Source organism: Equus asinus, chromosome 7 (assembly GCF_041296235.1).
Source record: "Equus asinus isolate D_3611 breed Donkey chromosome 7, EquAss-T2T_v2, whole genome shotgun sequence".
Classification (NCBI taxonomy): domain Eukaryota; kingdom Metazoa; phylum Chordata; class Mammalia; order Perissodactyla; family Equidae; genus Equus; species Equus asinus.
The window spans coordinates 97,855,047-97,871,770 of NC_091796.1; the positions used below are offsets into that span (position 1 = coordinate 97,855,047).

Consider the following 16,724-nt stretch of genomic DNA (forward strand, 5'->3'; position numbering starts at 1 on the left):
GATGAGGAAACTGAGACCCAGGTCTCACAGCTAGGAAGTGGCCAAAGCAAGGTGAGAGGCAAGGCCTTCTGACTTCCAAGTTCCAGCCCTCTGCACTCCAGGACACACAGCCGTCCTTCCCATCTCTGCCTCCTCTTCACACATCTCAGGAAGCTATCAGAGGTGGCTTCGTATTTCAGACGCTCATTTCATGTCTAATCTCCCTGCCTTGACAGCAAGTTCTGGAGAGAGCCCATGGCTGTGTGCGGACTCCTTGCCCCCTCTGGGCCTAGGCCCGAGCCTGGTACCACTGAGGTGCTCTGTAAACCTTGTCCAATAAATCCTGGCTGGCTTTCAGGAAAAATAACTCAAGAGAAAGCTTCAGGCCAACGCCATCCATCTTCCAAAAAAGACCCACACGTGTCCCTCTCTGCCTGCCCGGGCGCTTTGATCAATGAGAAAACTCCAGTGAGAAGAAAGCTATTGCATGTAATTTCACAAATGACCAGAAGAATTCCTGCAGCCCCTGGAGAAGCTCAGCTCTGGGAAAAGGCCACTTTCTCAGCCACAGAACATTTCATGAGCAGCGGTTATTGGCGGAGTCCCTAAATTTGCCATTGAGCCAAGTCAAGCAGCAAAGCCAGAACTAAGAGAGTCCACCCAGAGAGGCTACAAGTTGAGCCCCAAAGGGGATGAACACGCATAAATAAGTGGTCTCCACGTTCAGGGACCTTGGCCGTTTGCTTCCGTAAAGCAGACTTCCGTATGCTTAGGAGAAAAAAACAGTGCAAGGAGAGCGCAGAAGAAGAGGGCCACTTAGGAAGCAGTTTGCCCAAAAACCCAAACCTGAACTGCATGAGGTCTCTGCATCTAACTATCATCAGTCTACAGAAAAGCAGAGGGTGAAGGAATACGCTAAACGCCACCACAAGATGCAATCAGCGAAACCCCAAATGTGGGAAACTCTACAGGACGAACAGCTCAGCCTCTTCAGCAAGCGAGTGGCAAGAGGATCAACGACGATCAGGAAATAGTTAAGAGGCTTGTCAAGCAAATGCAATTTGTAGACCTTGTTTGGAGCTGACTCAAAGAAACCAATAGAAAAAAGACATTTAAGAGACGATCAGGGAAATTTGAACACCGCTTGGATATTTAATGATAAAAAGGAATAACTGTTGATTTTTGTAGACTTGATAACAATATTGTGGCTATTTTTTAAAAGAGTCTTTATCCCTGGGAGATACATTCTGAAGTATTTAAGGATGAAATGATACGATGCCTGGGATTTGCTTTACATTAACCCCCTGGGTGAGGGTAGAGAAGAAATGAGACTGGGCCATGCTGATAATTACTGAAGCTGGGAGATGGGTAGGCAAGCGTTCGCGATGTTCTCTCTGCTTTTGTCTAGGTTCAAAATGTTACAGAAGAAAAGTTTTAATTACCAAAAATAAAAAAGGGGAGGCAGGACCACTGGCCTATGGTTAAGTTTGGCACACTCCACTTTGGCAGCCCAGGTTCAGATCCCGGGCACGACCTACACCACTCATTGGCAGCCATGCTATGGTGGCAACCCACATACAAAAAAGAGGAAGATTGGCACAGATGGTAGCTCAGGGTGAATCTTCCTCAGCAAAAAAAAAGGCAAGACACGTGACCAAAGTTAAGCCAATGAGAATTGGTCCCATGCCCCTCACGAGCACTTTTAGGGGAAGAGAAGATTTCTTTCCACTACACTTGGAGCTGTGAATGTGACAGTCTGGAGCTGTGGGGCCCACCACAGGGAGAAAGCTTGCCTGAGGTTGAGGCCAACACAGTTCAAAGAGAGCTTAGGAAAGCTAACTTCCTAATGACATTATTTGAATATCTTGATCCAGCCCTACCTCAAGCAAACAGCTCCCAGACTTTTCATTTATGAATCAATAAATTACTTTTTGTGAAAAAAAAAAAAAAAAGGCAAGAAAAGGCCCTTTTTTAAATCATGGCTCCAGTACTGACTCTCTGAGAGGCTTTGAACAAAACTTTACCTCATGGAGCCTGTTTCCTCATCCAGAGCCTGAACGGGTTCAAATCTTGGCCTCCATTCACTGTGTGATCTTGGACAAGTTTCTTAACCTCTCTGTGCTCCAGGTCCTCAACAGTACACAGGAATAATAACAGCCCTACCGCATAGGGTTGTGGTGAGGATTAAATGTGATAATTCACATAAAGATCCTGGCACACAGCCCTATATAAGAGCTGGCTATTATTACTACTGCTGCCGTCATTACTGTCGTTCATTATTTTTTGTATTGACGAGGTGGAGAAGATCCTTTGGAGATGCTGTCCTCCTCTCCTAGAACACCAAAGTTCCAGAAATATTTCCCACTTCTCCCCAATTTTGCACCACTCATTTCGTGCTTCCTCCACAGGATCTGACCTACATTCTGGGAAACACGGACATTCTCCTCCTCCGGGCAGGGGCACCTCCAGCCTCACCTCCTGCCCCCTCTCAGTTACTCCTCTCTTCTGCCGCCTCTGCGCCCTGCCTCCCTCTCCCCTGTTCCCAGGCTCCCCTCTCTCTTCCCTGCTCCTGGAGGGCACGGTGGCGAAGAAACTTCCTTCCTGTTCCTTCTCTTGCCCCTCCCCCGTGACGCCGCCCCTCACAATGCCCAGAAGGATCTCTGCACGTCAGGAAACGGTCGGGTGGAGCGCAGGGAAGTTAGAAGGAACCGAGACTTATGAATACATAATGCTGAACTTTCTGGAAACGGACGGGCCTGGTGCCAGTCCTCACTAGGGTTCCTAGATTGTATTCTTCTTACAAAGGGGCCATTATGAAGGCTCCACGTCTCCCGTGTGACAGGTTTGGAGCAGTAAAACTGTATGACATCACAGGAACCAGGAGACAAATAGGTTTCCCAGCCCCGTCCTTATTCTCAAGGGCACTGGGCTCCTGGAAGGAGGACTCTGGGAGGGAGGAGGATGGCGGCCATTCCCAGCTGTTCCACATAAGGGGCCTGTGGGACTGCCCACGGCATCAGGAAGAGCAGCCTACACCACGGCCACCAGAGGCCCCCCCGAAATCCTGGAGTGCCTCAAATTGTCGTTACGCGCCCCTCACTTCAAGTCCTGCGCATGGTCACTTGGCTTGTCCGGCCCCACAGGACAGCCTGGCATTGCAGCACCCCCGGCCCAACCTCTCTTTCTCTGCATTTCCTTTTGGGATCATTTCTTTTCTACCAGGAGAGAAAGGTCACGTGGTGGAGTTAGGAAAATGCTGATGGGCTGTCAGGCGAGCTGGACTCCCACCCCACCGCTGGAAGACCTCACTCACGGGAGTCCGCCTTCCCTTTGCCATAAAATGAAGAGGCTGAAGTTAAAGACTGTTAGTCCCTTCCGGTTCCAATGGTCTGTCGTTCTGCTGCTTGTTGTAAGGAAGTGTGTGACTCTCTTCCCCACCAAAACTTCAGTCCACGGCTCGGTTGGCTCCCACAGTCTTTCCCTTTACACCCTTATCTATATTCAAAGCGACCATCAGCCAGCTCTCCTCCCTCCCTCTCTTCCCCACTCTCTCTCACACACACACACAACCCCCACGCCCCTTGTGACCAGTAAGAATGGAGAAGGGTGGGTTCAGGTGTATCCAATTTTCCCTTGAAGCTCTGAAGGATGCTTGTTTGCATATTATTTGCATATACTCAGATGGAAATAAACACTCATTTGCATGAACATAAAGAAGACATGACATAACCAGCACAGACTCTCTACTGGTTGGTTACAACTCAACACTCCACAGGCCTGAAATGGGACCAACAGAAACATCACTAGGGAGATCCCCGTCCTCCCAAATTTTGGGGGTACAGAAAGGAAGTATTAGAATTTCCTTTCACAGTTATTTTTGTCACATCCTTTGAATTTTTCTATTTCTTAGGTATGCTTTACACTCCTCAAACCATGTTAGTATAATAGGATTTATATATAATTTATAAATATGCATATAATGGGGTCTAAGCTCAAAAAGATTTTGCAGACGGGGTACACAGTCAAATAAGTTTGGAGCCACCACTCTAGACCATCTTCCAAAGCTGGAGACAGTTACAAGGTTTTGGTCCTGCCACGAGGATCCCAGGCACCCTGCCACCAAGGCCACACTGGCCAACAGGCTCACCAGGGCACCAGTCACTCCACGCACCCACTCTTTGGGACCTATGGCATATGGCATCTCCTTCCTCCCAGATGTCTACTCTTGCTCGAGCTCCCATTGGCGAGGCTCCTTTTGGCCAAAAGAACATTGGTTCCCATCCAAGGAACTCCCTTTCTTTCCAGAACAGTTGGCCTTGGCCCTCAAGGCTTCTTTTATTGCAGGAACATACATTCCATTCAAGGGTGAGGGGTGTTGAAGAGAAAGTTCTGGTCCTTTCTAGATCTTCCAAGATTCACTTATGTAAAGGTTGATCAGATGCATTTGTTATTGAATAGAGAAAATATGAGCTTGGTCTTTAAATAGATGATACTTAGGTAGGTAGGTAGGTAGATGAACAGAGAGAGAGAGAAAAATAAAAAGAAAAAACAAATTGGCTTTCTGGAGAACTGTCAATACGACAGCAAACTAAACTACTCCCTGGGTGGGAGGGTGCCCAGACATACAGGCTGCTGAGAGTGGAAGAACCACGCAGAAAGCAGGACGTTGTTTCGCTGGTGCGCTGCGCGGTAGCTAACATCGCGCCCGGGGAGGACCTGCGGGCCCAGGACGCCGCCCTCGCCGAGCGCACGGAGAGGAAGCCCCCGGGGCCGGGCTACTCACCCACGCACTGGTTGCTCTCGTCCATCTGGTATCCAAAGCGGCAGATGAGAGGCCTTGAGATGGTGGGGTAGTTCGGAGCTGACAGCGGTGGGGCGGCTGCGGGGTACGGCCCCGAGTAGGGGTTCGAGTACGGGTTGGAGTAGGGCCCTCGATACACCGGGTTTGTTCGCGGGATGCATAGGTACCCGCCGTTTTGGTTAACACACATCATGTCTCCTCGGCAGGCCTCGGGGATGGTCCGGCACTCATCGATGTCTGGAAGCGCCACAGAAAGGACAGCGTTAGAGCCCGCCCCCCGGCCACGCTTTTAAGCAGAGCTCTGTACCCAGAGCGCCACGAAGGACCCCAAGCACTCTTCACCAGCATCTGCTCCCAGACAGCGGGGCCGTCCCTGGGAGTACCTAGGTGCCCCCAGATAGCGGCCGAATTGAATCATATTGACCAGCACCGCCCAAACACCAGCCATCAAACACCACCATCACGACTTGGGCCATCTCCACAAAAACCTGTGCTATCACGTGCTGAATACTTCTCTTTAAATGAACCCATGTTTGCAACCCAAGTAAATGTATTTTTTTAATCTTACATAACTATAGCAAATGAAAAATACTATCAATTAATATAAATAGGAGGCAACAGTAAAAAATAAATATATAACTATTAAAATAAACATACAACTAATAGAATAAAGAGGGTTTATCGGTGGGTGGACCATCTGAAAACATCTCGGGTGCTCCTGTGTGCCCTGCTACACTGTGGAAACACGGGGATGGACCTAAGAATCGTTCCCACTTCTACACCACATAACAGCTGGGCAGGGGAGAAAGGGTCCCTTGCGTCAAGAAAGACAAAGCTTGGCCGAGAGCTGGTTATTTGTTAAGAAAGTGGAGCCTTACTTGCAAGTCAGCTCACACGGTGCCAGCCGACAGGACCCACGTCTGGCCAGGCTGGTACTCTGCTTGTTCTACCTGGAGGCGGAAGGTGGGTGCCCTAGAAAATCAGCCTCGCTGGGGTGGGGACAGGGGAGGCCTGAACTCTGGCTCCAGCAGGAGCAGCCAACCTGATCCCAGACTCCGGGGCCTCCCACCAGCCTGGGGGCTGCTCCCTGTGGGACCGGACGCTGAGCGAGAATTGCCTGAATCCTGACAGCTCACCCCTGCCATCACATCTGAGAAACTCACGCCAACTCCCACCTCGGGAAAGGGAAATGTTGAGGCCGAAGGCCTGGTTGGTTCTCTAACTATAAGCCTGAAATCATCGTTAACACTGGTGGGCCAGAAAAGAAGGCTGCTGCCCCTCTCCTCATCCCTCAGCACATCCTCACCCCCCCTTCACTTTAAATCAGAGTCCAAGCCTAGATTTTCCAGGGCTGGGCTGTATTCCTGCCACTGGTCATTTTTTGGAAGCATCTATGTCCCCTCTGGTTCCTAGCTGATGTGAGCTCAGGGAAGACAAATGATTTGGCCTGAATCAAATATAAATTAAAAGCTAAATGCTTCCACAAGGTGGGGGCAAGTGGGCCTGCCTCACTCTTTTTTTTTTTAAAGATTTTATTTTTTTCCTTTTTCTCCCCAAAGCCCCCCAGTACACAGTTGTATATTCTTCGTTGTGGGTCTTTCTAGTTGTGGCACATGGGACACCACCTCAGCGTGGTCCAACGAGCTGTGCCATGTCCACGGCCATGATTCAAACCAACAACACATTGGGCTGCCTGCAACGGAGTGCGCGAACTTAACCACTCGGCCACGGGGCCAGCCCCTGCCTCACTCTTTTTATATACCCTGTGCTCCACCCACAACAGACTATTCTATACTCTGAACGTCCTTTCCACCCCTGGTCTTCGCGTATGCTGTTCCTTCCACCCGGAATGCTATTTCTCAGGATCCTACTCATCCTTCAGTGCCCAATTCAAATGTGATCCCCATGACCCCAGACATAGGTATCACTCCCTACTCTACTTTTGCAGGGCCCGTTGCTGTCGCCTCCACTTGGCAATGACTTTATTCCATCCTGTAGAGTTCACTATGCCTTGGTCTACCTCTTCCACTAGATGGCGTGCTACAAGAAAAGCCCCCAGGATGTCTTTGTTCCAAACCTGGGAACCGTGGCAAAGGGGAGGCAGGTAGCAGATAGAATTAGAGTTGCTCATCAGCTGATCTTGAGACGGGAGGATTATCTGAGTGGGCCCAGTGTGATCATGAGTGTTCTTAAAAGTGCAAGAAAAAACAGCAGAAGGGCTGGTCAGAGAGATGCAGCAACAGAAAAAGAAGAGATACAAAGTATGTGAGGGACTTAACTCGCAGTGCTCGCTTTGAAGATGGAGGGTGCCACGAGCCAAGGAATGAGGACAGCCTCAGGAAGCTGCGAAAGGCCCTCAGCTGGCAGGCAGCAGGGAAACGGGGTTGGTGGCCTCAGTCCTGCAACCGCGAGAAACTGAAGTCTGTGGGAACGTAAATGGGTGCAGCCACCAAGGAAAACAGCAGGGAAGTTCCTCAAAAAATTAAAAATAGAACTAGCATACTTGATCCAGCAATTCCGCTTCTGGGTATTTATCCAAAGGAAATGAAAACAGGATGTTGAAGCCGTACCTGCACCCCCATGTTCACTGCAGGATTACTCACAGTAGCCAAGATATGGAAACAACTTAAGTGCTCATCTCAACGGATGAGTGGATAAAGAAGATGTGGTGTATACACACCCATGCGTGCACGCATGCGAGCACAATGGAATATTATCCAGCCACAGAAAGAAGGAAATCCTGCCATTTGCATCAACATGGATGGACCTTGAAGGCATTATGTAAGTGAGATAAGTCAGACAGAGAAAGACAACCACCGTGTGATCTCACTTACATGTGGAATCTAAAAAAAGCCGAACTTATGGAAATGGAGTAGAGTGGTGGTTACCAGGGGCTGGGGGGTGGGAGTAATGGGGAGATGTGGGTCAAATGATACAAACTTTCAATTAGAAGGCAAATAATTTCTGGGGATCTAATGTACAATATTGTGATTATAATGAACAGAAATGTACTGTATACTCAAAAACTGCTGAGAGTAAATCTTAAATATTCTCACCACAAAAAAGAAATGGTAACTATGTGACAAGATGGAGATGTTAGCAAATGCCATGGTGGTAATCATATTGCAATATACAAGCATATCAAATCAACATGTTGTACGCCTTAAACTTACACAATGTTGTATGCCAGTTATACCCTAATTTTTAAAAAAAGAAAGAAAGAGACTGAATTCTGAAAAAAAAGAGAGGAAGGTTGGCAAGAGATGTTAGCTCAGGGCCAATCTTCCTCACCAAAAAAAAAAAAAAAACCAACCAAAGAAACTGAATTCTGCCAATAAAACATATGAGCAAGGAAATGGATTCTCCCCTGGAGCCTCTAGAAAGGAATGAGGTCCTGCCGGCCCCTTCACTTTAGCCTGGTGGGACTCTTGACCTATAGATCTGTGAGATAACAAATTTGTCTTATTTAAGTCACTAGGTCTGTGGCAATTGTTACAGCAGCTCAAGGAAACTAACACAGATGGAGAGCTCCTTGGGGACAGGACCCATTCTTACTCATCCTTGCCCCCTCCAGGCCTCAGCGCCATGCTAGGCACAAAGAAGACCATCAATACAAGGTGCCACCGCCTTCAACATTCTGTGCCCCTGTTTTCTTCCACGGGCAAGGCTAACACAGATTGGACAATATTGAGCAACGGCCGAGAAAGAAATGACCCTGCAATGGGGCATCACCGAACACCCCCCAGTGAAGGATCCTCAGTGGCCTCTTACCTAAACACTGTCCTGACGGGCGGTCCAGGTCAAAGCCGTTCGTGCATTGTTGCTGCAGGAAAGGAGACAGAAAAGAGAGGCCAGGTCACTTTACGTACTTATTTTTTTTTCACTATTAAAGTATTATAATTCCATCAGGAAAGTTCAGGAAATGGAGTGAAGAGCAAAGGCATCCCTAATACCAACACCTGTATGAGAACACCGCCTTCTCTTTTTTTTTCTTACAATCATTTCATACTTAGCATTGCTTTTCAAGCTCCCGCACCATCGTTTCAGATGGTTATTGGGGCTTTTTATGCTCTGGTTATGAAGAGCAATAAAAATCACATCTGGGGGCTGGCCCCGTGGCCGAGTGGTTAGGTTCGCGCGCTCCGCTGCAGGTGGCCCAGTGTTTCGTTGGTTCGAATCCTGGGCGTGGACATGGCACTGCTCATCAAACCACGCTGAGGCAGCGTCCCACATGCCACAACTAGAAGAACCCACAACGAAGAATACACAACTATGTACCGGGGGGCTTTGGGGAGAAAAAGGAAAAAATAAAATCTTTAAAAAAAAAAAAAATCACATCTGATCTGCCCGATGAGCCCCACCCTGCATTCACCTTTACTGAGAGCGGGTGTGACTGCTTTTTAGGGCAGCCACGCTCTTTCCGTGGGGGCCGTTCAACCTCACCTCCTCAGCACCCAGGATGAGTTCTTTGCCCCCGTGAAATCCTCTACCCACTTCTGAGGTCTGTACATAAGATAAAAGCTACACAGTGTTGCAGTCAGCTTTCCAAGACGAGTAGAATTGGGGAAAATCCTCCATTTCGACCTCAGCAAGAAAATTTACACGAAGATGCTTCCAGATATAGAAAGATCACAACAGTCCCCGAGGGCTGTAGGCCTCACATACAACTTGAGTGACATGTTCATGCATTTAAAAAAGATGTCGTGGGGGTTGACAGTCAATGGACCTTTCGTGAAGACCCTGGAGCCTGACACATTACAGGAATGGGCTAAGGTGCTGTGTCTTTGATTGTGGGGGCCCCGGCCCTGGCCTTTGCTATGGCTCCAGGGGCTCAGCTTCCCTGAGCTGTGGGTTGGTTTGTAGAGATGATGGGTTTGCTCTGCATTCCTGACAGTGGGTTCAGGTGTCTAGGGCCGTAGGGCAAAAGAACCGGAGCACAGGAGCCAGGAGGCTGTGCCAGGAAGCTCGGGAAACCAGGAGACACGGGGTGCAGTCCTGACTCGCCAACTAAGTGCTGGTGTGGGTTCAGGTCCACTGGACGGCCTGGCTTCAAATTCTCACTCTAGCTGCTACCTGCTGCGTAACTTTTCCATGCCTCAGTTTCCTCATCTGCAGAATGGGGATGACGGCACTTACTGCCGAGGCTGTAAGAACTGAACGTGTTGATGTGTGCAAAACACTTAACGTCCAGTAAACCCAGTCCTGTAACCACCACCCTCCCTGGGCCTGGATGTCTTCATCTGTCACCATGAGGCTGGATTAGAGGACTCCAAGGCCCCTCCGAGATCTAAAAGTTTTTGTTACTCTTCCCAGGATCCTTTCCACCCCCAATGGCCTGAATCCATTTCAAAATTCTTAATATGAAGGGACCAATATGCCCCAACCGCCTGCAGCCCCCGGCCCTGCTCAGCGGTGGGCCTCGTCTCATTTCTTTCCTGAGCCAGACACCGAGAGAGGCTGCTCTGAGCTGGCAGGTGGAACCCGCCCACGTTTCTCAAGGGCTGACACCGACGTCCTCACTACATAAAGCCCGGCATGCTGCAGGCCTCGCCCGGACTGCAGCCCTGAGCCCCGCAGCCTTCTCCCCTTCACACCCCTCCCAGGGGTCTGGTCCTCAGGCATCTGGAGCAGAGTCACCCCACCGCGCATCCGCTTCCTCTGCCCGCCTCCTGCAGCAGGGGATGCAGGTCTCTGGAGACACACAGACCTTCGTGGGCCACATGCAGGCACCCCCAGGGCACTATCGCCCACAAACACTACAACGCATTTGACATTCTTTTTTTCTTTTGAGGAAGGTTAGCCCTGAGCTAACTGCTGCCAATCCTCCTCTTTTTTTTGCTGAGGAAGACTGGCCCTGAGCTAACATCCGTGCCCATCTTCCTCTCTTTCTATGTGGGATGCCTACCACAACATGGCTTGCCAAGTGGTGCCGTGTCCGCACCCGGGATCCGAACCAGCGAACCCCAGGCCACTGAAGCAGAACGTGCGTGCTTAATCGCTACACCATGAGGCCGGGCCCCCTGCATTTGACTTTTTAACATTTACAGTAAGTCAAGACTCTCCCGAGGGACACACATGAGATGGTGTGATCTGTTTAAGAGTTTGCATTGGGAGTCAGGACACGGAGGTCCCAGCCCTGCCGCTTATAAATGACACCCCCTGGAGCAAGTCGTCACTTCCCTGAGCCCCAGCTTTCATCTCTGCAGAAGGAGGAGCTTGGCTCAGGTGAACCTTAAGCCCCTCCCACACCCACAATCCTAAGATGCTAAAATGCTTGGCCGGACACTCTCACCCTGGTTTTCAACACACTTCTAGATAATTAACAAGACAGACATCTTACCTGCGCGTTCCCAGGACTTGGAAGACAGAGAGCCAGGATGGTGACAGTGAGTATCCTGCGAAGTGCAAGAAGTCGACATAAATGCCCGAGACGCTTGGAGGATCCAGGTCTGGGGGTGAACAGGGCCCTCCCGCTGCCCAGGTGTGCACAGTGGTGACTTGCCTTGTGCTCATATTGGAGGGCTGCACTCTGGGGAGGCCAAGGGGGCCCCAGGTACCCCAAACTGAACCACACCTCTTCCACCGGTTTCATACGCTGGGATAACGTGTAGGATGGTGTTTTTAAATAAAGGGTTTTGCTGCTTCAAATAAAAAGTCTAAACCCCACCGCTGTGGTGTTAACAATGTATTGACCAGCTGCTTCAGTCTCTACTCCTTACACAGGGAGAACTGCCTGAGTTTTTTTTCTTTTTTTGAGGAAGATTAGCCCCGAGCTAACTGTTGCCAATCCTCCTCTTTTTGCTGAGGAAGACTGGCCCTGAGCTAACATCCGTGCCCATCTTCCTCTACTTTATATGTGGGACGCCTGCCACAGCATGGCGTGCCAAGCGGTGCTGTGTCTGCACCCGGGATCCGAACCAGCGAACCCCAGGCCGCCGAAGTGGAACGTGCACACTTAACCTCTGCACCACGTGGCCAGCCCCCCTACCTGCGTTTTGAGCATCTTTATTCTGAAGCAATTGCAGAGTGAATGAGCTATAGTGCCCTCGAAAGATGAAAACAGAGGAAAGTGCAAACGTGAAGGCCTTGAGCTCCTCGGAAGAAAAGTGTCACAGGAAAATCACCTGATCCCACAGGCCCTGATGCAGAAGAGGAGGCGGGGGCCTGGGCAGCCTGGGGAAGAAGAAACTCAGCTCGGGGGGTGGATGAGACGACAAGGGGACTTAGAGGAGAAACTGTGGGTCAGGCTGGCTCTGCCATTCACAAGCCATGAAACCCCTCCGAGCCTGCGACATCGACCCTTCATCACTCGTGAGCTTCTAGCCGATAAAATCATGGTCGCCAATGTGCTTTAAGAATACAAAATCGACACCACCTCACACCCATCAAGATGGCTATCATCAAAAAGCAGAAAACAAGCGTTGGCGAGGACATGGAGAAATTGGAACCCTTGTGCGCTGTTGGTGGGCATGGAGAATGGTGCAGCCGCTGTGGAAAATAGCATGGCAGCTCCTCAAAAAATTAAAAATAGCATTACCATATGATCCAGTTCTGGGCATGTACCCAAAAGAAATGAAAGCAGAGTGTCAAAGAGATATGGGCACACCCGTGTTCCTAGCAGCACCATTCACAATTGCCAAAAGATGGAAGCCACCCAAGGGTCCATTGACGAATGAATGGATAAACAAAATGTAGCACACACATGCAGGGAATATTATTCAGCCTTAAAAATGAAGGAAATTCTGACACATGCCGCAACATGGATGAACCTGGAGGACGTTAAGCTAAGTCAAATAAGCCCGTCACAAAAAGACAAATACGATGTGATTCCACTTATATGAGGGACCTAGAGCAGTCAAAATCATGGAGACAGAAAGTAGAAGGGGGGCTGCCAGGGGCTCGGGGAGGGGAGAGGGGGAGTTATCGTTCAATGAGTGCAGAGTTTCAGTGTTGCAAGATGAAAAGAGTTCGGGTTGCACAACAATGTGAATGTGCTTAACACTACAGACGCCACACTTAAAAATAGTTAAGATGGGAAAAAACACCTATGGACATGCAGAGCTTTCGTTAGTGCTATTATTACTCAGTTCAACAGCGATTTATTTGAACAACTACTACCTGCAGGCATAGACTTGAGGCAGAAGAGCTACAAAACTATGACCCAATCGCTGGAGAGCTGGTTGGGAGCCACATGAATCAATAATGTCTCTACACTTTGGTTAGGCACTGAGAGAAATGCCATGAGAGCCAGGCTGGGGGTAGGGAAAGGAAGGTCAGGGAAGGCTTCCTGGAGGAGGTGCTCCTGAAGGGTTCTTCGGTAGAGCAGTGGATCTGGGACCTGGTTGGTGGCCTGTTACTGTCAACATACACCTCCATTTTATGATCCCTCCCTTCACAAAAAGGATGCTCCATAGATTACAAAAGTCACTCACATCCACCACCCAGGGCTCGTCTGAATCAGCAAATCCGGGTACTCAGAGGGCCCTGGAAGTAAGGTGACATCCAGAGGGAACGGGACCCTGATGTGGTGCTCGGAGTTGCGAGCCCCCTTCCTTCATCTAGTCCCCCAGCCAAAGAATAAAGACCCCAAGAGGCCACGAGTTTTCATTTCGTCTACGTGCCTGTGTGAGCCAGGTTCTAGAACTCTGGAGACAGCTCCGACCTTATAAAGCGCAGAGCCAAATCCCAGAGCTTTTTGATATTTGCAAAGGCCAGATTTATATCTGGAAGGAATGAAAGAACAATAACAAATTTATTTTCCAGGCTGTATATTATGAATTTCAATGTTTTCCTGTTTCTTCACATGAAGTTTCCTCTCGGTTGGTTATAAAACCCTGTCTCGTTTGTGTTGGAGACAGAACAGGCTGACTGAATGCGGTGGACTTCAGAGCTAGTGGAAAAGGCACGCTAACCCCATTTCTCCCCCTCTGCCCCGCTCCCCGTTCCCTTTGGCTAAAGGGCAGACCCCGGACAGGACTCTTCAGAGAGGTCCGGCCTCAAGCCCGGCCTCCCGCAGGAGCCACAGCTGGGTCCCAGAGGCCAAGGAAGTTCCAGGCTAGTCGATCTGGTTTTTGGAAAACGAAATGAAACCCCAGCACTGTTGCTCTCTCGGTGTGACAAATAGTTATACCTTGTCCTGAAAAACTCTAGACAACTCCAAAAATAAACTAACATAGGAATACTGGGGTAGCCTTTGATGCTCCTAACGGGTCCCTGGAACTTTTGAAAACAGGTGGGTCCACCCATTTTGTCCACCATCCTAAACTGTGAGGAAAGCCGGAGAGACCAGCCGGATCGCAGGGCTGTCTGTCGGAGAAATGCTGGTCCCCAATCCAGGATGACAGTGTTACAGCTTAGTTTTCAGCGCACACACACACAGACACACACACACAGTTAATCCATCTACGTTTTCAAGGGTTCGCTGGATAAAGACTGTGCCGATGTAATCTAGATCAAGTTCTTCCAAGTTTAAGGATTACTTGACTGGAATTGCAATTTCCTTAAAAAAGAGCAAAACGTTCGCTTACATGTATTTCTGTCTGGAGTCCCCACTTTTCACTGGCTTGAAACTTCGGGGTTGCATGCCCTTTGTGAATCCCACACAGACATAGAGCAAATCCAGCCTGGGGATGTTCAGCTAGCCCGTTCTCTTGCCCAACAGACGATGCAGCAAAATAATTGCTAGTGAACCAGTAATCGGTCTCCCAAATTAAAAAAATACATAATCTTTTTAAAAAAAAAAAAAAGAAGGGCACACAAAATTCGCTGCCCTTTCCGAAAAGAAAGCAGAATCAAGCTCTGAGGTTTCGCAGACCTCTCTCAGATGCTGGCTGCTGAAACTGGATTCTAAAATACCCACTCCCAAAAGAAGGCTTCAAGATGGAAATTACAGAGGCGCAGCTTTTTATAATTAACAATATCATTGCATCACTAGCAAATGCCTTTTCCAATATCCTGACACGGCCTGAATCACAGCCATAGCCATTTTCCACCCATCAGGTTTTAGTAGGGTTTCCAGACCCTGTAGGAAAAAGTCCGGAGCGGAAAACCTACCTTTTTAATCCTGGCATGTCCAAGATGCTCGAGCAGGAGACGCAAAGGGGAAAAGAAAAAGAGCTCACAGTGCGGGACCCTGGGAGCAGTTCCTGAACTTCGGCCTCCTCTGGGCCCCGGGGCTCGCCGATATTTTTATGCCAGGGGGGACGAGCGAGTGGTGGAGAGGACGAGGGGAGAGCCTGGGTCCTCCCAGCCGCTGGAGAGCCTGCAGCGAGAGCACCTGGTTTTGCTTAGCTCTTCAGTAATTCAGCATTAAACCAATTGGAGGAGGAATGTTAAAAATGAACACTTCATTTTCTAAGTATGTTAAACAATGCAAATGGGGCCTCGGTCTGGACACAGCTGGTTCAGATTACAGCGCTCACCAACTGGCTAGACTCCTCACAACAATCTTGGGGCGTCTGCCAGGACCAAGTGCTCAGCGCTGGGAGGAGAGCCCTTTCCCGGGGCGCGAGCAGCCGCACTCGGGTTCCCAGCATCTCTACTGGAGGCGATTGGCCGGCAAGTGCAGGAGGGTGGGGTGTGGGGGGCTGGGAGGGCCTGTTGACCCTTTACTTCCCACCCAGGGAGGACATCTCCGGGCTGGGCCGTGGTGGCTGAGGCGGGGGAGGGGGACCCGGCACACCAGCACCTCCTGGCATCGGGACACCCTTGTAAGTTACTCCCCTCCGGGAGATGAGCAACGTGAACTCATGACAAACCCCACGATGGGACGACACTCTTCTGACTTATTGGGAAACCAGAACCAAGGAATCAGAGGTTTGGGGCAAGCGACAGGAGACTCACGATTTTCCGGAAGGAGTGGGCAGCAGGAGGGGATGCTAAAGAGGAGGAGGAAGGGATCTGGCTGACGCTAATTCAAGACATCAGTTGGTGCAAGGACACCTCCCTGTCCTGCCCTCGTCCCCTGACTCGCACAGGCATGTTCTTGCTTCCATGAAAAAGCGTGTATCAAATCAGCGCGTTGTGCGCCTTGAGCTCACACCACGTTGTGTGTCAGTTACATCTCAATAAAGCTGGGAAAAAAAGTTTTGATTCAATAAAGTGTCCCTTAGCTTGAAAGTGATTTTAACAAGTGAAAAGGTGATTTGAAAGGAGACTCCAGGGAAAGCAGAATGATGGATAATAACCTAAAATTTTGAACTGTGTGAAGTCTTTTATGTTCGTTCTATCAGGGGTTTCAAACTATTTCTTTTTCTTTCTCCCTCCTTTTTCTTTTCAGCATTGGGACCCTGTTAGCAAATGGAATCTTACTAAAGACACAGTGGACTGGCAATAGGTCAAGTTCCTCCTGCCCCACCTGCATCTTCCCTTGGGCCCCTCAGCAAAGCCCTACCTACAGCTGGAAAAGTGCTGATGAGGTAGCTCCATCCTTCTCGCCATCACTCTGGGCAGCGGGAATTATCGTCTCCATTTCATTTGAGGAGGGTTGAGAGGTTCGGTAACTTCCCCAAGGATGCACAGCTGTTCACTGATACAGCTGAGACTCCGAAGTCTATATATTTAGGCTTCTCAAAGGGCATTTTTTGGGTAAGTAAATGGAATCCTACTCTAAAAATACATTCGACAAGAATGGCAGACTGTTGGCAGTTGTCGAAGCTGAGTGTCTCATCATACCAGTCTATTTCCCTTGTAGGTGTTGGAAATTTCCCATAATAAAACATTTTTTTAAATACGTTATATTTACAAGGTTATTCACTGCTCCTATTGCTTGTAATAGCAAAAGATTATAAACAGGCTTCACATCCATCAAGTGGGTACCAATAGGGTTAAAGTAAGGGACTTCCAAAAATGGGCTACTGTGCAACCAGTCAAAAAAACCTAGACAGGTGAGAGTACATACTGGATGACGCCTTTTATATAGAATCCAAAATGGGTAGTGACTGGG

General features: G+C 49.3%; 1 protein-coding gene across 2 annotated transcripts in view; it reads right to left on the reverse strand.

Annotated features, from left to right (window-relative positions):
- FBLN5 (fibulin 5) overlaps positions 1–15,561 on the reverse strand; it is a 74,588-nt gene extending 59,027 nt beyond the window's left edge. Inside the window, exons 1-4 of one of the 2 annotated variants that reach the window (XM_014832123.3) lie at positions 14,834–15,561; positions 11,121–11,175; positions 8,552–8,603; positions 4,763–5,017 (exon numbers count right to left, since the gene is read on the reverse strand). In XM_014832123.3, the coding sequence (XP_014687609.1) occupies positions 4,763–5,017; positions 8,552–8,603; positions 11,121–11,175; positions 14,834–14,850 (379 nt within the window). In that variant the 5' untranslated portion in view covers positions 14,851–15,561. Of the gene's footprint in view, positions 1–4,762; positions 5,018–8,551; positions 8,604–11,120; positions 11,176–14,307; positions 14,660–14,833 lie in introns of those variants that run through there. The other variant, XM_014832122.3, reaches the window with a different exon arrangement.
- Positions 15,562–16,724: the final 1,163 nt, after the last annotated feature.